We start from the raw sequence: 25498 nt of genomic DNA on the forward strand, positions 1-25498 counted from the left end.
TACGACAAGCAACAATAATACGTAACATCATTAAAACAGCATAAAACAAAACGTAAAACATCAACAATCAAATGGAAATCAGTGTTGCACATAATTGCAGCGAGTATGCTAGTTTGAAAAGATGAGCTTTGAGTGCAGTTTTGAATTTTGTAATAGAGTCCAGTATACGGATGTGGGGGGAAGAGAGTTCCAGAGTTTGGGTGCAGCATAGGAGAAGGTCCTAGCACCCATTGTACTGAGGTTGACGGGTGGTAGAGCCAAAAGATTTATTGTGGAAGACTGCAGGAAAGCGAGATGGAGTGTAGTTAGGCACTGCGGACGGTTGGTGATCGTCCCCTCAGGCTGGATGAAGTCTTACCTCTGACGCTCCTGAATTTACGCATGGATCCATGATGATAGAGAAATATAGAAATGAAAGGCAATAAAGCTGTCAATATTTTTGAAATCCCCCAAAATACACAAAGCATGCTTTTAGGGGAGCTGATGTCTTATTTAGTGGAGCTAAGCTCCCCCTGGCTCCCCATAGATTGCACCCTGGTTGCGAAATGTGACTTTCAGTTTGAAGTCACAGGAAACAGTGGATGGAGGCAGTGACAATGGATTTCCTGATTGTAGGTTGGTCTGCATGATGTCTAAAGACGCAAAATGCTCATGAATTGCAGTGATTTTTGATTTGAAAAATGTCAAAAAGCAGAGCACTGCTCATTTGAAAAGTTATTGTCCATATTATTTTCCGGTGGTGTGAGTATAGTCTTTTTTTGGAGAAGAGAGTTCTTGTATTCCCTTCACCTCCCTTGATGATATTAGCATAGTATAAGTTTTTGGAGGTGGAGAGAGCATTTTTGTACCAGAGTATATGATCATTGTACATCTGTCTATGTACAACAAGTCTAGTCTTTTTGTGTACCAGGGGGCAGTATGGGTAAATGAGATGAATGTGTGGATGCCAAGGTCAATAGAGGCAGGTGATTCATTGTTCACTGCACCACTGAAGGCAGGTGGAGGAGGTGTGCCAAGATGCCTGAAGGTCTTTCACCTTTATTTAATGTGATTTCCAATAGGAAAAATATAAGCCATCTATGTTTGTATTATTTTCTTCACCTTTACTGTACATCTGGGTTGTGACTGAGCATCAAAGTATCCGCTCCAGCATTTGAATCACAGACTTGCTAGTTTTTAGTGGATATAGTAGACTATTTAATATTTTCTTAAGAATGTATTTTACCACAATTTCAATATCTTTAGATTATGTTGCACTTCTTCATTTTTACTTGTGTCTAATTTATGAGAATATTTACTTTTATTTCATTGTTAAAACACTGAAAACATAATGAATTATAATGATAATGAAGGAAAATGTCTTTGCAATGTATTTTTTTTGTATTAGCCTACAATGATTGGCAGACATGAACAAGTGCTCTGAACAAGTGGCATCAGTACGTTTATGTTGGTTGATCATCTGTGTTTATATGTCATCGAAAATGGTTACTTTTAACTGCATGTTAAATGTTCAAAGTAATAATAAAGTTTGCAGTTACTTAAATCAAAATCTATTTATTCAATAGATGTTGCATTTGTAGATTTATTAAAGGTTCGGTGCAGTGCGTGAGTGTTAATATCAAATTCAACCAAGCTGTCTTCCTTTGGTTTTTGGGCGTAAAGACAAGTTTTAAGAAATGTTGTCTCTGAGGAAGTTCACAGTATGCACAAATTTGTTTCCATGAGGTGAACACTTCTGCTTTTTCTCAAACATCAGATTTTAGTCTTACAACATTCGTTTGTCAGTTACATGGTGTGAATTTCAAAGGGTGTTAAAAGCGTTTGTGCTGTTGACAGTAATATATCCCCTCAACGCATTGATAAATATGAGTGGGTGTGTAGTTGTAAATTTTGTTGCTTGTCTATTGTAGATGATCCAGACATAGATAACCTACAGTCTTTTCATCTGAAATTTGAAATACACTTTTACTTTTCTCACAGTGTTTATTAATACAGTCAGTTAGCAGCAAAGGTCCTGTTCTCTTCCTTTTTCTGCTTTACTGAAACAAGGACAGAACTGAGATGGACAAACCAACCACAAACAAAGTGTTTTTGTAGAATTTAGTAAACTCAAGCACATGAGGTTCAAGAAGAAAGGGACCCTACAGGTTATCAGATTCTGAGAATGTGATATATTTATCTTTTACATCAACAAACATGTTTTTTATATTTCGTTAGATGCGTTTTCTCGACACTTTTAATAATTCTAATAATTCAGAGTTGTGGTAAAGTCGAGAGGTTTGTCTGGAAGCAACATAACAGTCGTGAAATGTGATGTGCTGTCTTTGGATCCTTGGAGATTAAGTTGAGTTTTGATGGTAACTTGACTGAAACACAAAATGTTTTATACCACAAAAATTTGTACTTTAGTAACTAAAGTCAAACTTTTTTCAGTCAGAGGACTGTGAAATATTAACAATTCACAAATATAACACATATAACACAACATAATCATATTGTGATCTAAAAATCTATTTATATTTTATATAATACATTAATATTTGTACATTCCTAAAAATTATAGTGGTTAATTTTTTTTTCAGGTGTAGAAATCTAATGTTAAATTATTTAATGGACATTTACCCTGTTAATTATCAAATTACACATTTGTGTGCACAGTGGCAATGCAAAAGCCAACAAACAAATACATTTTTTCAATGCAAATTCTAAAGTATAAGCATTATTGGTCACTTTATAGACTCACCGTCTTGTTATTGTTTAATCGTTACAAGTAAAAATTAATAAGTGGTTTCCACCAGGGCAGTAAAATGTGAAGTTTAGCTGTTGATCTGATCTTCCAGGCTGTGCAGTTTTATTGCCAATAATATTCATCAGCTTATTGCCTTGCAAACATAACAGACTCATTTCTGTCCATGTAGCAAAGCTAAAACACAGAGTTGGAGAATAACGTTAGAAATTACAATCCAACTACAAATTATTTTGACCAGGGCAGTAAAAGCTAAGCTGGCTGATCTGAGCTTACAAACTGTAGGCTAACATTTTAGTGTCAATGATCAACTGATTGTTTTACTAATGTAAGCAGCACGTTTTTCTGTCACACAGCACTGGAGAATGTTAACATTATATGAAATGAATCCAACTAAATATTTTATACCACTGACAAGGGAACACGTTATTTTCCTTGATGATTATACCCAGCTTCAAGCTATCAACATGTTACAACTGTGTAGATTTACCAACATTTAATAAAAAAAGTCATCTAAATGTGTTTCCTTCAGCTCCTGTGTCCTCTGTCCTGCTGGTCTCTGAGTGTCTGTCCCAGGGAGAGATGAGGGTGTCCTGAGGGAGGGGACAGTCCTCAGTACAGCTAACACTTTAATTATGACTCTGGTGATTAACTGTACATCGTTTATCTGTTTTTTTCCCCTAAGGCTTCATATTCATTGACTGTAACAGGTAAGGAGACTTACCTAGTGTCTACTGAACCCTCCACTAATATTACATCTTCCAGTCAGACTGCGAGGGTCCTCAGAAGTAAAGTCCCATGGTACATTAGTACGTACAAACAACACGTTCTCATCTCAATGCGTCATAACTGACGCTTTCAGCCAGCGTGACAAAGCGTAAGGATTTTGCGCTAAAGGTACCCTTCAGCGTCCGTAAGAAACGCCCCTGTTCCCTACGTTGCAGGTTGCAGCAACACAAGGGAGGCTAACCCTACCAGTTAGCACATCGGATGTGCGCAGCTGTAGGGTTAGCCGGTCGACATGCATACATTCAGTGACTTAGGTTGAGGTACTAACATTTCTAATGGTTGTGGTAAGGGTAGGGGCTTCGGGGGGGGCTGTCAACACCTTTATCATGAACGTTGCTAGCTAGCTAGTCTCATGGAGATGCACCCGGTGCGTCTAAAGGGTGCCTTTTGCGTCAAATACCTACGCTTTGTCACTCTTTCTCAAATCGTCGGTATATGACGCCCTGAGATGAGAACGGGCTGGTACAAACTAACTCCTGTTAGTCCTGTTGACTCCTGTCACAGCAATAACTTGACACATATTTTAGTTTTTTAGTTTTTAAGTGTTTCAAATGCGCGAGTGATTATATATTGGACAAAAATTCAGATTCAGATGTAGGCTATGTGCGAGAATAGGATGGGATCACAGCTAGACATTTGAGGTGTTCTTTTGCAGAAACAGAATCTCTGCTTGTGTTTACTATCCTCAGTCATGGTTCTTTTTGTGTGCAGCAAATTATCTTAAATTATGTTTTTTTTTTATAGCGAACTTCAAGGAGAATTAATCATACAAGTGTCTGATTATTTAGAAAGGCTTTAGGCTTTAAGCTATACTAATCAGAGGTAATATTTCGATATATTTTACACAGTTGTAGGAGTATTTACTTCGAACAGTTTCATCCTTCTGCCATGTGAGTCGCCATTTCTCATTTCTCCTCTTTATGTACATACACAGAGTTTACTTACAAGATGCACATTTTCAGTGTCTTCAACAAGTTTGATTTTTATAGATTACAATCTTTGCTAGGGAAGTGGCGTTAGTTGTTGTCACCTATATTGCAATAATATTTATTTCTACTTACTGTATTGTCGTCTTCTGTGTTACTTTCTTAGACCGATCATGTGTTTTGCCTGCAACATCTTAATTATTAGCTAGTAAACAAAATACGTCAGGACCAAAGTCTTTTTTTCCGGTTTTATCCTGCATTACATGAGCGTCGGACATTAGGATGTGATTTAAGCTGAGATAGATGTCACTCTATCTACTATACTAACACTAGGAGACAATTTTAAGTATGGGATAAATAAAATGGCTTTCGAACTAAAAAATAAAACAATTGCCACAAGACTTCAAGTCGTGAATACGAAACGCAGAGTTTTTCCTGATCTGAGAGCTTTACCATACCATGGCTGTTAGAGAGACTGATGGTTTTGATTTTAGACTACAACATTTAGTAATTGTGTCAGGTCCTTCAAACAGTGGTAAAATATATTTTGTGAAAATGTTGATTGAAAATGCCGATAAGCTCATTTCAAAACAGATTGAAAACATTGTATATATTTTTTTGAGTTGCTAACCATTGTATGACCAGTTATTGAAAATTAGAAATGTGAATTTCGTTGAAGGCTTGCCATCTTCTTTATGTTATGATACATTGTTGCCTTTAGATAAAAACTATTTGTTGATTATTGATGATTTAATGAATGATGCTAGCAATAACATTGAGGTCCAAAATGTGTTTATAAAATATTTGCATCATAGAAATTTAAGTTGTTTATACCTAGTTCAGAATTTGTTTTTTCAAGGCAAAGTTAGCCGTTCTATTAATTTGAATACCAATTATCTTGTTTTGTTTAAAAATCCCAGAGATAAATACCATGTCATGCTAATGGCTAGACAAATGTTTCCTGGGAAGAGTCATTTTTTTATGGATTGTTTCGAGGATGCCACGAGTGTTCCTTACGGTTACGGTTGATGATTGATTTTAAAGCTAAGCTGATGATTTCAGACTCAGAACCGTCTTGCTTTCAGACCTGCCTGTTGTGTATGTGCCTAAGAGAAAGTAAATAAACATGTCTGATCGCATTAAAAGAAACCTGTCTTTACTGCAAACTATGCACGGAGCATCTCCATCTCAGAGAGTGAATTTTATTAAATCTGCATCACCAGACCTTTTGGTATCGTTATGCGAAATAGCTTACTATGTTTTAAAAGGTAAAATTCCTTTAAATAAGACACAGAATCAAAAATTAAAAAAGAAGAAGGCGGGGATTAGACTGCTTGCCAATAAAAAGGTTTGTGCTTCAAAGAAAAAGAAGACGATGCTTAAACAGTCTGGCGGTTTTCTTCTCCCCCTCCTGAGTATTGCTGTGACTTTTATAACGAGTCTTATTGGTTCAAGACAAACTTAGATGACTATGGAGTATGCACAAAAAATGTTTCTGGTACCTAAACAACAGCTTGATCTTTTAAGAAGATCTCCGGCACACGAGTCTATTCAAGAAACTGTTAAAATCATTTTCAAGACTTCTGGAGAATCTTCTCCTCTTATTACTGGACCGCCATCTACACCTCTTGTTACCAGAGAGCATCGATTAGCAAACAATGAAACAAGTCCCTTTGTATCTCCTAAAATGCGATTGAGTGATTGGATTAATTATATATCGTTATTGGTTTTAAATAAATACATAGAGACATAACTTTATCATTTAAGTGTTTTATTTATATCGCCATAATAACAAAAAACATTGTCATACATGTTTCAATCAATAAATCATTTTGATAATGAATGGCACACAACTTCTAATATTATTATACACACTTAAAAGAATCTGATATTTGGACACGCTGGTTACATTCTGCATAATTATTTTGACCACATACAACCGAGGGTCGTATTTTTTCCACAAATTTGCACACCATAAAATCATTGCATGACCGTTTATTACTATATTTAGTCATTACATTGTCATAAGATAATCCTCTATCCATATGGTAAAGAAAAACACACAATGCTGACCGCACACTACAGAATCCACATCTTGCACTTGTCTAACAGAATGTTGCGTGGATTTACAATTACTGTTGAGAAAGACAGAAAAGGATTCAGGAAAATGTGAGTATATCGGAGAGTTCCCAAAACTGTCAAAGAATGATCCCACACCCTGCTTGTCAATATAGATAGCTACCCAGTGTTGTCCTCCCAGGTGGGAGGGGTCTGTGTTTACCACCAACATGACTCTCTTTTTAATAACTGATTTAGGAAGCTGGTCACTAGCAAATACTCCAAGAAAGACACCTTGCTTCACTACCTTATCAAGTACTTTTGACAGTTCTATCGTATTCATACTATCGTTTGTTAAAGTTAGAAAAAGTCTATGAGAACCTGTCTTCTTGATGATATCTCAATTATAGAATCATATGTGGTGTAAATAACCGCATTTAGTGTGCGTTGAAGCAGATTTCTGAAACGAGCCTCTAACGCTACCGTTTTTAATGAGCGACATATGGTCTCTGCATCCTTCATCAGGGCTCAGGTTAAAAAAGAACAGACTATATCCATTACAAAACTCGTCGCGGGTTATGGCCATAGCATTGTTTTTAAGATACTTTGCAGTTGCCGAGTACAATTGATGAAACTCCCTGATGGCATTCCCTCTGGTAAAGTTGGGTTGAAAGGGTTTTGATGGATCTTGTTGGCCGTCAACGTATAAACATAAAAACTCTATATTATAATGGTTAAATGTAAATAGATTACACGCATAACTACCTGTAAATGCCTCATGATCTACAAATCCTACTGCAATAAATTTAGGTATTTGTCCCAAGAATACATTTTCTTGATTACAAACACGAGTGCCCGTTGGGACGCTAAAATTTTTAAGACAGACTCTGTCTATGGGACATTTAATGTTGCCATGCGTTAATGCCTTAGCGTGCGCTGGCTTAACAGCCGTAGATACAGTGACTTTCTTTACAAACAGGCTTGCTGACATAATGTTAACCCGACAGTTGTCTACAGTGTTGCGCATTAAGCAAAATTAGTTTTTATATCTTATGAATTTTATCTTGAGGTCTACTCCATTTATCATTAACATGTCTTGAAAAAACAAGTCAGAATGTAAAGGGGATATTAGCTCCACTATGCGGCCGCCTTGTGTGTACTCCATTCTTTTAACTAGTCCCTCGTTGCGTCCTCCAGCCGTCGCCTCGTCCATATGACCTGCTGTATCCATGCAAAATAGTCCGGATCCAAACTGTATCTGCAGAGCGTCCTTTCCGTAGTTCAAAAGGCACTCTATTATACCCCTGTAAGGATATGTGTTTGATGATTGCATTATGAGTCGGTCCCCCAACGATATGTCAACCTGTGAAAATATTGTACATCCAGGGTAGGGTCTTCTTATTTGTTGTTCGGCTAAGCCTCTTTGGTGGGGAACTCCCTCTTTTCCCAGGAGGTCGTTTTATTGGTCGGGGAGCCACGGTCACTATAAACGACCCCTCTTGACGTCTGTTCATGACGTTAGTAATAACATCTGTAGCTATGTTTTTAGCAGATGTCTTTAAATGAGGGGCAACAAATGTAAATCCTTTCTTGAATAAGGGGATTGATAATCTAAACAATCCCCTAAAGATACCCCCTAACCCTGCACCATACTGAGCTCTGAGGCAAATCACCACCCGCTTGGGCTGTATAATATGCAGCGTACTTGTCTGCATTGTGAGCATATGGATGGTACATGTTTGCTCCTTGTCTAATACCGATATTTTACGGGTCGAAAGTGCAGCTTTATTATCACTTTGCCGTACGTAAAAGGGATATGTTGATTCTGATCTGTCTTGAGAGAAATCTCGATACTATCAATGTGTGTTTTGCAGAGCCTCAGGTAGTGTGGTCTGTCATAAGTATTTGTGATCATATGGATTGTTTGGACCCAATATATGTACTATTCTTAAAAGAGGGACGTAACTATCCCCCTACCGTTTGATGATCAACAACATCGGTACAAACAAATTTATTATACATCCCTACGTTAACATCGGCAGGATGTGGCGCCAAATACTGCATCTGTGTCAACACTGTGTTAGTTTGTGGCTGAGATGTAAATGTTGCAATTCCCTTGTGAGTTTTAAAAGCCGCTCCGGGGATAAATCCCAACATTTGTGCAAGTTTTCCTTGAAACTTTAATTCTACTTCTCTTGTTGGTAAAATGCTTACTCTGTTGGTAATGTTGTTGTAATCAAGCTCAATGTGACCCATGTCGTTTTCAGATAAACAACAACTGTTTAGTTCAGCTATTATCTGTGACATTGTTGTATAGAATCCCTGTCTCGCTGATAGAACTACCCTCTTGTTGGATTTTTTATCAAACACTACAAATTTTGAGTCTTCCGATGAAAACGATTTCCATGTTTTTGGATATTGTATTTCTATCAAACCCACCTCGTATGCTGATTTAAAGTGTAAAACCTTGGATAGTTTTGTTCTAAAGTTTGCTATTGTATTGCTCAGGTAAAATAATGCAGACGAGTTGCTGGGCAGGGTGACAAATAAATCCTCTGTATCCATTTTATACGTGTGTTTGGAAGCTGCTAAGGAAGCTGAATGAATTTTGTTTAAAAATTTTTTCCCTCTTCTGTTTGAATTTTATGTGGGATTCTTCCTTCAGTTAAGATATCTTTAAAGGATGCTGTGACGCATTTACCACTCTTATTTTTTAAACAACGCACCCATGCGTGTTTTGAAAACAAATCTATACACGTTAACAAATAGCGTACCCCATCATTTTCAGCAGAATAAGCGGACATGTTAACTAGATCTATCTGGAATTGCCAATCTATTGAATTCACTAAAACCTTGTTTCTCTTTAAATGCACTGGAGCCGCCTTGTGTAGAGTATAGGCATCTTGCTTCATGAGCCAGTTTTCTACGTCTGAATCTGCGTACCGAACTCCAGTAGTGTCAAACATGGCCTTTTTAAGTTTTTGCTTGCCCGTGTTTTCTGCCGCATAGTATATATTTCTCATCACCTCCTCCATGATCTTTGTTACAAAGACTGATGCTTCAACGTCTGTGTTCAAGTATTTTATTTCCAACGACATACGCAACAAATCCGTCAGCAATGATTACAAGTATACACTTTTCAGAAAATCAGTACAAGCACCTATGTTTTTACAAACCAAAGATTCAGTTAAGCAATACATCTCATCAGCAACATCGACATGTTGTTTTCTGGTTAGCATTAAAACACACAAATCAATGCTAAAAGTACAAAAAGCACCATGGTACGCCATGGAACAACATAGTATCCTATCTGTGTCACATAATAAGCTACGGTTACCTGTACAATACCACTAGCAGCAGTGTTAGGAGATGTGTCTTTGTCGCAACAGTCCAGAGTGTCCAAACAGGCACCCTTAAACGGCTTGGCCCTGCTCTTGTCCTCTTCTGCTTTTTCTTCAGGCCTTTATTTACTACTGTTGTTGATATCTCTGACAAAAGACAAACCAATCCTCTGATTGTAGATTAGTTTTCTAAAAAGAATAAAGAGTTGAAAACTTTAGCTACACTGCTTTTTGAACATTATACTATATTTAAAAGAAATTCTTATAAATTGTTCTACATAAAATAACGTTTGGAAGCGTGAAAATAATTTGAAGATTAATGAGGAACTGAAATGGCCAGTTTGCTGCAATATTCTGCTTCCTTTACCCTGTTGTTAATGACACAAGAAACATTACAGTAAAGTCTGAGGATGTCGTTTGAGGTTTGACTGTTTAAAGTAGTCCTGTATTGAGAGTGAGCCATGAAACATGAGCTCTGATGATGTACCAGAGACTTGAAGGTGTTAAAATAACTTCATGTTTCCTTATAAGTGCATAAAAGCATCCTGGGTCGGAATTAACCGCTGTCCTCCTAAAACACCTTTATTTTGGCAGAATTAGTTCAGTCCATTTTGTAAATAAGTGTTTAATTAGATTCTTACCTGATGATGGTCTGAGGACCAAAGCATCGATAGTAAAGTAAAGTTCTTTCAGTTTCTGATCCAACGCACCTCTCTATAAGACTTTTTCTTTGCTCTGCTTGTCAAGTCCAATGATATCACTTTTTCACTTCGTTAAATGTAGTGCAAAGGTTAGTGATGGTGTATATTTGTCTGATAACATAACAATATGGCTGCAACTGAAGAATAGTTATATATGAGAAGATATCAACTGGGGCAAGCAGATTTCTTGTTGTTTCTGGAGCTTTTATGATAACTTTGCAACAGCTGACTGTGTTAACTCTAACCGCTTCCTCTTTCCACTCAGCTGTACTATTTTAACAACACTCTGCTTGGTGAGAGTTTTCACACCTTCTTATTTGCAGCTGATCACTAAGAGAAGACATTTCAGGCTGCTAAGTGTAGGATGTGCATGTTTGCTATTGAATAAAGTAGAGAGGTTTGTCTGGAAGCTGCTGACTGGGTCAACAGAGGCTGAACACTGACGAGACATGGAAGCTGTGATTGGACTGTTGCTGATGCTACTCAGAGTCTCTCATGGTGAGCTGATGAACTTGTTTAATTTGACACATTTTATGCAGCTAGTGTAAGTACATTCAAAAGGTTACATCATCTTCAGTGATGTGTTTTGCAGCTCACACACTGACCCTTGACTTAAACCAGAGTCATTTTATAGAGAACAAAGAATGTTTTACACCACAACATTGAGTAGGCTATACTTTAGTAACTAAAGTCAAACTGTTTTCCAGTCATAGGGTTGTGAAATATTATCAATTCACAAATATAATATATTCAAGCATATTGTGGTCTAAAATGTATTTAGATTTTATTTATAATGTATTGCACTAGTATAGTCTCAGTCTTTCATATATATTATCACACTGCATAATAATATGTATTATTGGATTATTATCACTGATGTATTACCATGTAAGTAGCATTTTAATGTTGACATCGTCACACACTTTCGATTGGTTTAATTGTTGTCAATACATCATATATTGTATTTTTTCTATGTTGTATTTATGTTAAATATTATTCTGAAAAGTAACCACTATGCAATAGTAAAAAGTTAAAAAGTAGTAAACAATATTTTCCACAACATTGTGAAGTAGAATCATAATGTAGCATGTTTCATGAAATGTTTTCTATAAAAGCATGTTTGTATGTTAGTGCAAATTACTCAAAACTGTACTTGCACAATAAGAATGTCCTGTTTGCAAACTGAAAGGAATTATTTGATCAAAATTGTTTACCTTTTTTTTTTACAACTCATTTTGCAAAAATGTATTACAGATGTTAGTTGAGCCTTAACTGTTTTGCAATCACAGGCCGGGCGTAACGGTCAGCTGCACAACAATAAACGTATGTGTGCAGTGACGTCTGAGAGACACCAAACTATTATTACTAATATTATTTGCTTTAGATCAGTATTTGCATTTACCAAAAATGTTGTCACAGTCAGTCATTTTGTAGAAATAAAATTTGTGTGATATTTACATTTTTTCAATCTAATTTATAACATTTCCAGGTGTGGAAACATGTGATGGCAGACAGGATGGAGCTCAGTGTTATGGAGCTTTGGGAGGAACTGTGGTCCTCCAGCTGAAGGACAGCGCCTCAGAAATATTTAGATACCAATTGTTAAGCAACAGAACAGTAATACTTCAAGGGAGAAAGAATCAGATTCATTTTAATCTGATAGAAAACAGATCCTCATTTACTCCCAGTAATGGAACATTTCGGATCAACAAATTGAACTGGACTGATGGTGGTGAATATACTGTTGTAATCTTTGATTCAAATGGACAGAGATCAGAGCTGCGGACTCTAAATTTGACCATTCAAGGTAAATAACAATTTTTGCCTATTGTGGTCTTTAGTGGTATATTAGTGATAGACATACATGTTATTTTGTTGCTAAACTCACACTGGGTGGTGATGGCGTAATGGATAAGGCACATGCCTTTGGTGTGAGAGACCCAGGTTCATTTCCCCACTATGGGTTAAGTTGCTCCAGAGGCGTGCGACCTCTGACGTTTGTAAGTCGCTTTGGATAAATGAATAAGTGTAAATGGAAACTTCATATATCTCCTATTCTACATGTATCTGTAAATATGCCTGTTATGTATTAGAATCTGTATAGAATAACCAAGTCTTAATATGAAAAGTCATCTGAGTGTGTTTCCTTCAGCTCCTGTGTCCTCTGTCCTGCTGGTCTCTGAGTGTCTGTCCCAGGGAGAGATGAGGGTGTCCTGCTCCTCTGAGGGAGGGGACAGTCCTCAGTACAGCTGGACTCTGGATGGACACACACTGACAGACGCTCAGCTCCTCTCTGGAAACAATGAGAGTAACAACATCACTTTGAAACAAGACGTGTCAGGACAGCTGGTCTGCTCAGTCAGGAATAACGTCAGTAGTGTCTCCAAAAAAGAGAAGATATCTACCTGTGGTGAGTAGAAAACAGTTTGATTAGTATGACGGACTCTGATTATTAACTGTACATCATTTATCGTTTCTTTTCCACAGGCTTCATATTCATTAACTGCACCATCAATATGACACACATATCACAGTGGGTGCTTGAAGCCAATAACACCCTGTGTATTGAACCAACAACAACACCTACCATGATCACAGACACTGAGACCTCCACTGACAGTAAGGACACTGTCATCATAATGTTTATTAAATCTTCCACTCACATCACACCTGCCAATCTCTATCTAAGTGAAAACTAACTCTCCTGTCACAGCAATAACTTGACAATAGATTTTTGTGTCTCTTTTCTTGAACAGATCGCTCCCAGCTCATATGTGGTGTGCGAGCAGCTGTGGTGATTCTTTTATTAATTGGGATCGCCATCTATTTTGTTTGGAAGAAAAATAAATATCAGATAGCTGAAGGCTCTGCCGACCCTCGAACAATGAAATATCAAGAGAACTCTGTTGTGATGGTTGAAATGAGAAGTTCTGCATCTGAACTTTAACTTTCTGAAACCAACACCTCAGTGTCGCCCCTCACACCTGCTGTGATTGGCCTCATGTCTTTCTGGATGTGAAAACAGGGTTTAGAGTGGAAACTCTGTTCACTCTGTCACTTCACTGGTTATTGACTTGGTGAAAGTAGGATCAGAGTTTCAGTACGCCGCTGCCTTTGGAGAGTGATAAATCATCCAGAGGCCACTGCTCCACACAGCACAGTTTATCCTAAAGCAAAATGTGACGTTGTGAATAAAGCTGATTTTGTCATTAGCAGTAAATTATTAGAATATAGACTTCCACAGTGTTGCTGTCCAATAAAAACAATGCATCACCAAATGTAATGATTTAGATTTTTTTAGACACATTAAAGGATGAATTGTTTCTTCATGGGTTGAGAACATTCTCCCACTTCTTCAGGTAAATCAGCCATTTTGAAACACACTGGATTATCTGAAAAACTGTCACAAAATTGGAAACAGGGATATTTTTATTAGGAAAGAAAAGTTAATGTTTTTAAGATAAATTGCTTAAACTTTTGTATCTGTACATGACTTTATGGTTATGTATATTTTAGAAATGGTGATTTTGTATTCAAATCATGGTATTAACTTTGTTTAGTAAAATCAAAACTGTGTACAATTACAGTTAATGGCATTTTCACATATATGATTAAAGTGATTAATTGCTGGATTATGTAAATAACAGTTTTGTTTTTTCTTATTTGATTATACTTACAAATATATGTCTGTTTTGCTAAGAACAATAATGTAAAACCATTCAAAACATTTAATAGTAGGAGTTTCTGTTGTTTTGTAATAAAAACCTGTTACTGTTGCTTTTGGATAATTCTGTATTTGGTAAAAAAAAAGATCAATATTATAATAATGATTTAATCTTCTTCACTGGATATTGACTGTAACACATGCTGCGAGTGCAATGTCGGAAGTCTTTTATTTTAGAGCATTTGACTTTAATCAACAGTTGCCAGTGGAGGGCGTCAGAAACTAACAAGACGGCAGAGAGAGAGCTGTGGGGGGTGTTTACACGAGGAATTACACACTTTAAACCAGTAACATTGACGAGAAATAGTTTGAGCTGTGGGCCAATAGTGCAGCGTGAATGTACATATTTTAGCTCCTTCTGTTTGTGTCAGAAATGAGGAACTGAAATAAGCAGTTCAGTCGATTAATCATCTAACTTTGCCATATTGACAACAACACAACAACCATCACACAAACCAACGTCTCCACAAAGCTTTCAGCATAAAGTTAAACTGTACAGTTTGATGAGGTCGAGCACTGAAAATAATACATTTGTCTGACAGCTGTGAGGACTGTTGGTAATCACATGTGTTAAACTGGCTTCTAAAATAAGCAGGCTAGATATTGAACAGTTGTCATCCCCAAATTCTAGTTAGATGTCAGAATTTTGCTTTGTTCAGTCAGTCAACCAATTATGGGGGGAAAGCCTATTCATGCCTTTTTAAAAATGTTGTTGATATATACCTCTGAAAAAAGACAAACGAATAATCCTCTGTCAAAGGAATAAAGGGGAATGTCTTAGGTGGATTTATATGGGTAGTATTGCCAAGTATACTGAAGGCAAGAAAGGCATTAATTAGCCGATAATAAAGTCTGAAAAGTCACTGTATCTAGAGGTTTACATTATGTAAAATATAATATTGCTATATCTATCATAGCATTGTTACTGCAGTATTCAATTATTCTGAATCACATGATAAAAACTCAATAATCACTAAATGTTTTAATTTGCTTAACTGTTTTTGTGGATCATTATGAATATTCAGACAATGTATTTAAGTGTTGAACACTCAGTGTTGTCTTTATTTATCTGAAATTTCTCCTTATGTAGCTTTTTTAAATGAATGTGTAAATCCAATACACACAATTCTGGATTTCTTTAATGCAATGTTATACACATTTCTCTGTTATTTTGAATTATTTGACTTCACTGTCTAAACCAGAATTTAAAATACAACTTGGTGTGTGTTATTGTGCAGTATGTGTTCAACATGTTCTCATAATAGCTTGTGGGTTAGGCAGGGGCAGTTTGAAAAGTTGAGACAGAATCTCAGGCTGTGAATTTTGATTAAATGTAACTTGTTATCAATCATTTAGAGAAAAAAAAACTAAAGATGCATCAGATGCTTGTTTTGTCAGTCTCAAATCCTCTTTCAGTGTAAAGGAGGAATGTTTCCCTCTCTTCCACTCAGTCCATCACACCCAAAAGTCTTCTTGTTCTGAGCAAAAAAGGAAGTGAAACTGACATCACTTCCTTTTCTCCTCATTGCCTATAAAAAGGTGAAAACAACAACACTCTGTTTTTTCAAAGTTTTTACACACTCTCCTGTGAGGCTGATCATTTTCAGGACACATTTGAGGCTGTTCAGTGTAGAATGTGCAGGTTTGCTTTTGGGTGAAGGAGAAAAGTGTGAGTAGAAGCTGCTGACTGGGTCAACAGAGGCTGAAGACTGAGGAGACATGCGAGCTGTGATTGGACTGTTTCTGATGCTACTCGGAGTCTCTCATGGTGAGCTGTTAAACTTACAACTAACTAACTAACTAACTAACACATATTAATACAGGAACTTCTTGCACAGCTATTTGTTTCAAGTACAGTCGTGAGTATAGACAGTATGTTCACTGATATGTATAATGCAACTCAAATACTGCAGGTTTGAAACCACCTTTTCTGAAGAAATTACCACTTTTATTGATAAATTAAGATATGAGAATCAACTGATGACTGCAGCAGTTTGTAACTGATATTAGAGCTTTTCTAAGATTCAGTAACATTTTCAATCTTGTTATTTCCAAGAGCAATAAAAAATCCAGAGATCAATTTGACTTCATTGTGCAATTAGAGTAAAAATTCCAATTATGAGTTTTTGAAAATCAACCAATAAATTATTCATTATAGTGCTTCATCCCCGACTGTTTTGATTTTCCCCTTAATTTCTTCCTTAGGTCACTTCAAGTTTTCTGCTATTTTCTAAAATAGTTCTGTAGGTGTGTATAAAAAACAACAAAAAAACAGCAGGAGTTTGTCATGGCATGAGTGAAGATAACAGCTAACAATATGAAAACAAATGTATTATAGATGTTAGTTGAGCCTTAACTGTTTTGCAATCAAAGGCCGGGAGTAACGGTCAGCTGCACAACAATAAACGTATGTGTGCAGTAACGTCTGAGAGACACCAAACTACTATTATTTGCTTTAGATCAATATTTGCATTAACCAAAAATATTGTCACAGTCAGTCATTTGTAGAAATAAAATTAGTGTGATATTTACATTTTTTAAATCTAATTTATCACATTTCCAGGTGTGGAAACATGTGATGGCAGACAGGATGGAGCTCAGTGTTATGGAGCTTTGGGAGGAACTGTGGTCCTCCAGCTGATGGACAGCGCCTCAGAAATATTTAAATACCAATTGTTAAGCAACAGAACAGTAATACTTAGAGGGAGAAAGAATCAGATTTTGTTTAATGTGATAGAAGACAGATCCTCATTTACTCCCAGTAATGGAACATTTAGGATCAACAACCTGAGCTGGACTGATGGTGGTGAATATACTCTAGAAATCTTTGATTCAAATGGAAAGAGATCAGAGCAGCGGACTCTACATTTGACCATTCAAGGTAAATAACATTTTTTGCCTATGGGGGTCTTTAGTGGTATATTGATAGACATACATGTTATTTTGTTGCTAAACTCACACTGGGTGGTGATGGCATAATGGATAAGGCACATGCCTTTGGTGTGAGAGACCCAGGTTCATTTCCCCACTATGGGTTAAGTTGCTCCAGAGGCGTGCGACCTCTGACATTTATAGCGTTTGTAAGTCGCTTTGGATAAAAGCGTTGGATAAATGAATAAGTGTAAATGGAAACTTCATATATCTCATATTCTACATGTATCTGTAAATATGCCTGTTATGTATTAGAATCTGTATAGAATAACCAAGTCTTAATATGAAAAGTCATCTGAGTGTGTTTCCTTCAGCTCCTGTGTCCTCTGTCCTGCTGGTCTCTGAGTGTCTGTCCCAGGGAGAGATGAGGGTGTCCTGCTCCTCTGAGGGAGGGGACAGTCCTCAGTACAGCTGGACTCTGGATGGACACACACTGACAGACGCTCAGCTCCTCTCTGGAAACAATGAGAGTAACAACATCACTCTGAAACAAGACGTGTCAGGACAGCTGGTCTGCTCAGTCAGGAATAACGTCAGTAGTGTCTCCAAAAAAGAGAAGATATCTACCTGTGGTGAGTAGAAAACAGTTTGATTAGTATGACGGACTCTGATTATTAACTGTACATCATTTATCGTTTCTTTTCCACAGGCTTCATATTCATTAACTGCACCATCAATATGACACACATATCACAGTGGGTGCTTGAAGCCAATAACACCCTGTGTATTGAGCCAACAACAACAACAACACCTACCACAGTCACTACTGCGGGTAAGGACCCTGGCAAAGTGTCAATTAAATCGTCCACTAATATCACATCCTCCAATCAAACTCCCAGCAGAGATGTCCCATGGTACATCAGTAAGTGATAACTAACCCTGCTGCAGTGGATTTATTAAACTAATTTCCCCTTTTCTTCTTTGTGTGTCTTCACCTGTAAAGTGTGTTAACTTAAAGATCTGTGTGTCTTTTTGTGTCTTTTATTACGGAAATAGACAATTTGACAATAATCGCCGGCGTACTTTCTGCACTGGTAATTCTATTAGTGGCCGGGGTGGTAGTCGTCTGTGCTCACAAGAAAAAGGAAAACAACAAACCAAAAGGTACTAAACAAAACTTTCCTGAACCATCATTGCAGTTTTCTCATCTATCTCTCAGTAAGAAAGCGTATTTCTGATTATGTAAAACTATTCCTTTAACAATTGACTTCTGATATCAGAAGTGATGTCGCCTTTTCTGTACTGATTGTATCTAATCATTAAATATGATACATTTGTGCTTCACTTCCTTTTACTCTGCAGAAGAAGAAGATGAACAAGAATTAACCTATGCTGATGTCAGGGTCATGCAGCGACCTGGGAGGCAGATGCAGCAAAAAGAAGAGGTGGAGGTGGAGTACGGCCAAGTCAAGATTTCAAAGCAACCTCGGCAGACCGTTGAACCAGCAGTAGATGAATGTGTGTATGCCAAAGTCCGCAGAGGCAGGTGATTCAGTGTTCACTGCACCGCTGAAGGCAGGTGGAGGAGGTGTGCCAAGATGCCTGAAGGTCTTTCACCTTAATTTAATGTGATTTCCAATAGGAAAATAAAAAGCCATCAGTGCTCATATTATTTTATTCACCTTTACTGTACTTCTGGGTTGTGACTGAGCATCAAAGTATCAGCTCCAGCATTTGAATCACAGTGTGGCTAGTTTTTATAGACTAGATTATGTATTATGACTATTTAATATTTTCTTAAGAATGTATTTTACCACAATTTTAATATCTCTTATCTTTAGATTATGTTCCACTTCCTCATTTTTACTTGTGTCTAATTTATGAGCATATTTACTTTTATTTCATAGTTAAAACTGAAAACTTTTAATAATGATAATACAAATTTTAAGAACAAAAATGTCTTTGCAATGTATTTTTTGTATTAGCCTACAATGATTGGCAGACATGAACCGTACTCTAAAGTGCCTGAAAAAGTGGCATCAGTACTTTTATAATGTTGGTTAATCAGCTGTGTTTACATGTCATCGAAAATGGCTACTTTTATCTTCATGTCAAAGTAATAAAGTCTGCATTTACTTAAATCAAAATCTATTTATTCAACAGATGTTGATGGATGAGTCAAGGGTCAAAGTTTATCAAACAAACTAACATGCTCTTGCATTTGTAGATTTATTAAAGGTTCGGTGCAGTGCGTGAGTGTTATTATCAAATTCAACCAAGCTGTCTTCCTTTGATTTTCTGTCTTGTCTCTGAGGAAGTTCACAGTCTGCATGAATTTGTTTCCATGAGGTAAACACTTCTGCTTTTTCTCAGTATTGGTTCGTCAGTTACATGGTGTGATTTTCAACGGTTGTTAAAACCAGTTGTGGCTGATGACGATAATATATCCCTTTAATGCAATAAATATGAGTGGGTGTGTAGTTTTAATTGTGCTGCTTGCTCTAATACTTTAGTTAATGAGGGAATTAGTCTATTGTAGATGATCCAGACGTAGATAACGTTCTGTATTTTCATCTGAAATTTGAAATACACTTCCACTTTTCACAGTGTTTCATAATACAGTCATTTAGCAGCAAAGGAGGAACACCTTTTATATAAAACAGTGTTGTTTTCTTCTTTTTTCTGCTTTACTGTAACAAGGACAAAACTGAGATGGACAAACCATCGTGTTCTTGTTGAATTCAGTAAAGTCAAGCATAGGATGTTAAAGAGGAAAGGGACCTTACAGCTTATCAGATTCTGAGCATGTGATGTGTTTATCGTTTACCACCATCAAATCATGTTTTCTATAATTAGTTTGATGAGTTTCCTTTGACTTTGTGGCTGCCAGTTTAGAATGTAGGGGTTGCAACAGTTTGTACATCTATGTTACTCAACTGAGTTTTGGTAATTTCAGGCTCAAACTTTCAGGTCATGGAGGAAAATCAATGTTCCTAATGGATATTTGTTGTAAATAGAAAGTCAGTTGAACACAGTGCTGCTGAAGATGTTTCATGATCTAATATTAACCCGTTTGTCAACAGACAAAAACATTCATGATTATAAATACACCCCTTTGTCTGGAATTACAGTTATATACGATAGAACACATTCACTGACAGGTTGTAAGTGCATACAGGAGAATTTACGTGAGCTACCAGTAACTTATCTGCACATTCAAGATTCAAAAGTTTTATTTTTAGAGCATCAGAATCAGAATCAGCTTTAATGGCCAGGTATGTGTGCACACGCTAGGAATTTGGATTGCATGTTGCTCTTGATGTATATACTCGATGTACATGAGAAAATCTTAGAATCTTGATCTGAACACTACATTGTCCTCAGCATAATTCCCTGCCTGAAAGATTGCTTTGCAATAATCACAGAACATAACACAGTACTACATGTTAACTGATTTACGTGAGCATTCAGAAGAAATTTGATAATGCCATTCAAAACACTACATATATTTCAGTTTGGTTGCTGCAGAAATGCATAATTCTGTTTTGAATGTGTTTTAACAATTTTGGACACAGAGCAAACAGCATTTGCAAAATGTGCTGCAAGTAAATTGTTTTTTCGGGTGGTGGAGTAGCAATGAGAAAAGAGTTCCTCAATTTTGGAGACAGTGGTCATTGAATGCATTTTGTGTGAAAGCAACGAAAAACTATTCATAGTTTGGTACTCGCTGACTGTGTGAAGAGTTTTGACCACTGCATGTTAGCAATTGAAAAAAATTAATGTAAATATAACTAGACAACTAACTAATTTAAATATCAATCAGACTCTTGGCTTTCCTGCCTCTTTTAAAAGACCCAATTTTGTGCAGCTTACATGCTTCAACCCAGAAAATAAACAACAAATAGCGAGGGAAGAAACAAATAGTTAAATAGTGGAAGGCATCAGCTAGTGGAATGATAGTTAATTAAGCTAATGCATGAAGTTAGTACTTGTTCAAACCCTTAGACACAGGAGAATGTACAAAGGCACTCATAGTGAACATTTTGGAGAAATAACTTTTATATTGTCAAAGCTGTAATCAGATGCAGGTAAAAAGGCTCATTGCTGTTGCATCTTCTAGCAGCCTTTTGGTACGTGCATGCCTGATTCTCAGCTCAGTCTCACCATCCAAAACACTTTAAGATCTCTTTGTATAATATACATTTTTACAGTGCAGTTTAGTTTATTGGAACTTTAGTTTTAAATGAAATATATAAAAAAGGATTTTTATTAACCTTATTAACAATGAGTTTTTTCAATGTTAATACTGATGATATTTTCATTTTTTTGTAGTTAAGGTGAGACCATGTGCTTTTAGTGGTTGTGCGTTTAATCAAAGACAGAGGTTACTTGATTTGTTTGGTTTGATAGCTTGAGGTTAAAGGTTGACAAGCATAGACTGCCATTCAGCTGATTCACAGAGCAATAAAATTGGTGTTTATGGTTCATGATAGTTGTCCTCAAACAACCACCTGCAACCCTTTTTTTAGTTGAACCTTCCTGTTGAAACACAGTTGAACTTCTATCTGACATAATCTACTGAGCAAATAATTGACAACACAGAAGAAGTGTAATAAAGCTGTTCCAACAATCCAGTATGCTTCTGCCATCAGATCAGTCAGCCAGTGCTGCTTATTACAATACAATACCTGCAAGGGTACCAAATTGTTCAGTATTGTTGCAACCTTTTAGTGTGTTAAATTTTCATCATAAAAACAAGGTGATTTTGTCATTCTCATGACACAATCATGTGATGTTACATTGCCATGCCACAGCACTGTACGCACAGAAATTCCTTCTCAAGCGCCAGGCATTGCAGGACATAGTTGCCAATTCTTCAATCCCAGAGTTTTTGATAAATGGCATCCTTTAGGTGACTTATAATTTAATATTTAAAGAATTTGTCAGAGAGTAGAGAGTAGAGAAAATCATTTGATTTAGCATGTATTCTAGTCTTTGTACAGTACAGTTGTCAACATGTTGTTGGGAGATACAAATGTTTCTATGAAAAGATTAGTCAGAGGATAAATTAAGACTAATATTGTTAATATTGTTTTATAATTCAATGAATATTATTGTTATTATTATTAAATAATTTTATAAAAATTGTGTCGTAATTCCATTAAATTAATGTTATAGTTAGGTAATTGTGTGGGCTAATAAAGCTTTATACCATTGGTATTTCTTCATAGCCTGCGTGAACTTGAAGGATCTTTTCTCTGTAGAAATGTTTCAGAAGTTGAGTAATGAAAGCACATAGAGCTGTTGAAAGTGCGAAAGAACAGAAAATACAAATCAGATCAATAACCCCTGTACTGAGCATGCTTTTTATAAAATGTGCAATGAAACATGTTTTATAAGCAACACAAACTTCAGCCTTGTAAAAACACAGTATTGAGATTAACGGTTGAAAGGCAAAACAAGGAAACTATTTCACTGACAATACAGGAGTTGCAAAAAGGTGGTGATACAGTGGTTTATTTTGAAAGCAGCTTTTGCAATTTTCTGACTGGTCAGTACAAAGTTTACATTTGTCACTTTTCCTTCCTCTTCTGTGACCTACAAACAGGAACAATCAAAAGTGTGTTAACATGTCAAATGTCTTAGTATAGTACATACTTTAACAATTTTTATACACACAGTAGTCCAAAAGAAGGAGAAGCAGGACTTTATTTCACTTAAAATGTTGCGTGTTTAGCGGTACAATGACTGTAGATGTTGAGTCATGCGGCAGCAGTCTTTCAGGATGTGGCTAAACACTGCTGTCTGAACATCTTATTTCACTGTCATTTTCAACCATTTTTCATCTCAGTTCCTTGTTGTTATCAAGAGGTGGTGACTAAATTAATGAACAAAACTATAAAGTCAAATTAGGGGGGAAAATGTCACCAAATGTTTCATAGTATACAGCTGTTTAACAATGAATTCCAAATGACAACATTTTTGTACTCTCATTGCTTTTACTTCCTGTTTTTAACATTTCTGTGCTTTCACCCTTTACATTGTGCTATAAACAGCTGCTTTCTGAAACCCATTGGTTTATATTTCTGAAAGATCTATTCCCAAGACACACCCTGCATCAATATTTCAACAGAAAGAACATTAAAGCGGTGTTGAACTTTGGCATCACATCTTCATAGTAACAAACGCAACACTCTTTGCGCTCTTTCTATTTCCTGTAAATTCTAACAGTCATAAAGAGAGGAATTAACATACTTTTACATCCCCAAAAATAAGTAGCAGGGCTATGCATTATTCATTGTAATTTCTACTTATTTGCAAGTATGATTTTCCATTGTCCTCTTGCAGTTAGAGCAAATAGAAACTCATAAAAAATAGACACATTATTCCTTTTTCTTATTCATGAAGCAGATTCTTGACTATACAGATGCACTCGCACTCTATAAACCAATATACAGACACATTTGACACAAATGCCTTTTCATTGTGACTTTAACCACAATTCTTGAAGAAGGCACACATGTGTGACAAATGACACTTTATCCAGTGATTCTCTGTCTTTAAAATCAGTTTCTCTGTGCTGCTAATGAGCCATATTAACACATTAACTTCCAGTGATTGGCAAATGTCCACTAGAGATGATCAATGATCAACAGACAGACAGTGCTTGTCATGTAAAGGCAGGAAGTGCTGCATTATATCATCATGTTGATGTGAATCGTCTTCATTCATTCTGTGGTAAACTTATAAAACAAACTATGTACATATTTAATGCTGTATCCGTCGTCCATGTAAAATCCACCTAGTATTCCTCTGATATTGTGTCAGACAAAAGATTGCTGCTGGGGCTGGTGGTGATGTGGGTGTCAGCGGGTCCACCCAGCGCAGGTGGGTGGGTGTAGTTGTGGAGGCCTGCTGGGAATGCTGCAGCTTCTTCTTGTTTATCTTCCTCTCTTTGGCTCGTCTGTTCTGAAACCAGATCTTCACCTGAAACATACAGGAGATGCTCACAAACATGAGATAGAAGCATCAGAAACACACTTAGTAGAGAAGGACTCTTACTGGATGTTATTAAATATGATCAGAATATCAAAGGATGATGCATTATCTCTTCTGATGCTTTTCCACTGACTTATCTCTTGGGCCTTTATCGTCGAGTTTGTTATCTTGAGCGGATGCTGAACTGTAATGATTTTGCTTTTTTTGGTGTTCACTTTATTGTACCCTGCCCCGCCTACTTCTGCTTCAGGTTAGTAATTTCCTTCTTTCCCAGAATTACTTTGTTGCACTGTGGGTTTAACAAGCAGAATGAGGAGGCAGAGAAAAAACCCCCACCAATAACCATCATGAGAACAAGAGGGAGGGTTTCACCATTAACACTGCTAATGCGAGGTTTTGTTTGGCCATAGAAGATTATGGTTTCCAGAGGTTTCTGCTGGTTGATTGTTGAGGAGCTTTCTGTGCTGTGTTAATATCAACTATAGGTGACAAAATGTGTCCACTTAACCACGATGGTGAGGAAAATACAGCACCAAGCAGCTAATTGGACTGAAAACAATGTTCTACTAGCTGTATTTTTACATGTGCAAGTTTTTATTTCCTAACTCTCACTTTTCACCACTGCCCCCTCCCCAGCTCACACAAACAGAAAAGCAGAAACAAGAGGGCCAACCGAAAAAACAGAGAAAGAAAGACAAAGAGAAAGCTGCAACCTCCCCCATGTTTATTAATATCTACCCTATTACACATACTCACTCCTGAAAGGAGGCACTCTTCCTTTATTATATTTTTCTGGGCCCAGTCCTTAAAATGAGGCTATGTGACTTTTGATGATATCTCTTACTAATTAAACCTTTATTCATTAGTGATAAGACACCCCTTTCTTAATCCAGTGCACCCTGTGGTTTTGGTGCTACAGCCTTACTTGCTCTGGTTTGGGTTTTCTAACAACGCTGACTTTTTCTTTACATTTGCTCCTGCCTTTTTCAATCAGTCCTTTGATTCTCCCTGTTCTCTCTTGTAACCCTTCCTGTGCTTCCTCCTCCTCCCCTCCTTATCTTTTTTACCTCTAACTTTAATTAGTCCTCTCACCTGTCTCTCAGAGAGGCCCAGTGCCATTGACAGCTCGGACTTCCTCCTCATGGTGATGTAGCGGTTGCACTGAAACTCCTTCTCCAGCTCCAGGCGCTGCTGGTCAGTGTACACCACCCTGTACTTGTCCTTGGTGCGAGTCTTCACTCCTGAATCACACAAAACAACCCTTGATTTAGTAAAACAATAAACCAAGTTTGGCTGATTGACCGAATGTAAGTGAATAAGTGTGTTATGCGCTCCAGTGTATT

The 25498-nt window shown here is 36.8% G+C and overlaps 3 protein-coding genes across 4 annotated transcripts; 2 read left to right on the top strand and 1 right to left on the bottom strand.

Annotated features, from left to right (window-relative positions):
* Positions 1-10876: 10876 nt before the first annotated feature.
* LOC119881904 (T-cell surface antigen CD2-like) lies at positions 10877-14338 on the top strand. The gene is made up of 5 exons (XM_038691978.1): positions 10877-11059; positions 12051-12368; positions 12714-12971; positions 13049-13180; positions 13318-14338. Exons 1-5 carry the CDS (start codon positions 11011-11013, stop codon positions 13506-13508), a joined length of 948 nt encoding a protein of 315 aa, XP_038547906.1. The 5' UTR covers positions 10877-11010; the 3' UTR covers positions 13509-14338.
* A 1497-nt stretch (positions 14339-15835) lies between these two features.
* Positions 15836-19636, top strand: LOC119881905 (T-cell surface antigen CD2). Of its 2 annotated transcripts, none has more exons than XM_038691979.1 (6): positions 15836-16053; positions 16849-17166; positions 17531-17788; positions 17866-18078; positions 18213-18320; positions 18519-19636. In XM_038691979.1, exons 1-6 carry the CDS (start codon positions 16005-16007, stop codon positions 18704-18706), a joined length of 1134 nt encoding a protein of 377 aa, XP_038547907.1. In that variant the 5' UTR covers positions 15836-16004; the 3' UTR covers positions 18707-19636. The 2 variants fall into 2 exon arrangements, with proteins under 2 accessions (XP_038547907.1, XP_038547909.1); XM_038691981.1 differs by having other exon boundaries at positions 17866-17988.
* A 4281-nt stretch (positions 19637-23917) lies between these two features.
* Positions 23918-25416, bottom strand: LOC119881906 (homeobox protein CHOX-CAD2-like; the record flags this gene model as incomplete). Its single annotated transcript, XM_038691982.1, is given in 3 exon segments — positions 23918-24050; positions 24053-24143; positions 25248-25416. Coding segments are annotated over 3 exon segments (352 nt in total), but the record flags the coding sequence as incomplete, so codon positions are not given.
* Between the last annotated feature and the right edge of the window lie 82 nt (positions 25417-25498).

Source organism: Micropterus salmoides, unplaced genomic scaffold, assembly GCF_014851395.1.
Source record: "Micropterus salmoides isolate LMB-PRFRI ecotype aquatic unplaced genomic scaffold, ASM1485139v1 Ms_hic_scaffold_2795, whole genome shotgun sequence".
Taxonomy (NCBI): Eukaryota; Metazoa; Chordata; class Actinopteri; order Centrarchiformes; family Centrarchidae; genus Micropterus; species Micropterus salmoides.

Bases quoted from the DNA above. Each gene is read 5' to 3' on its own strand.
- LOC119881904 (XM_038691978.1), top strand. From the start codon at position 11,011: ATGGAAGCTGTGATTGGACTGTTGCTGATGCTACTCAGAGTCTCTCAT. The intron at 11,060-12,050 runs GTGAGCTGATGA...TAACATTTCCAG, and splicing joins GCTACTCAGAGTCTCTCATG to GTGTGGAAACATGTGATGGC. The intron at 12,369-12,713 runs GTAAATAACAAT...TGTTTCCTTCAG, and splicing joins TCTAAATTTGACCATTCAAG to CTCCTGTGTCCTCTGTCCTG.
- LOC119881905 (XM_038691979.1), top strand. From the start codon at position 16,005: ATGCGAGCTGTGATTGGACTGTTTCTGATGCTACTCGGAGTCTCTCAT. The intron at 17,167-17,530 runs GTAAATAACATT...TGTTTCCTTCAG, and splicing joins TCTACATTTGACCATTCAAG to CTCCTGTGTCCTCTGTCCTG. The intron at 18,321-18,518 runs GTACTAAACAAA...TTTACTCTGCAG, and splicing joins GGAAAACAACAAACCAAAAG to AAGAAGAAGATGAACAAGAA.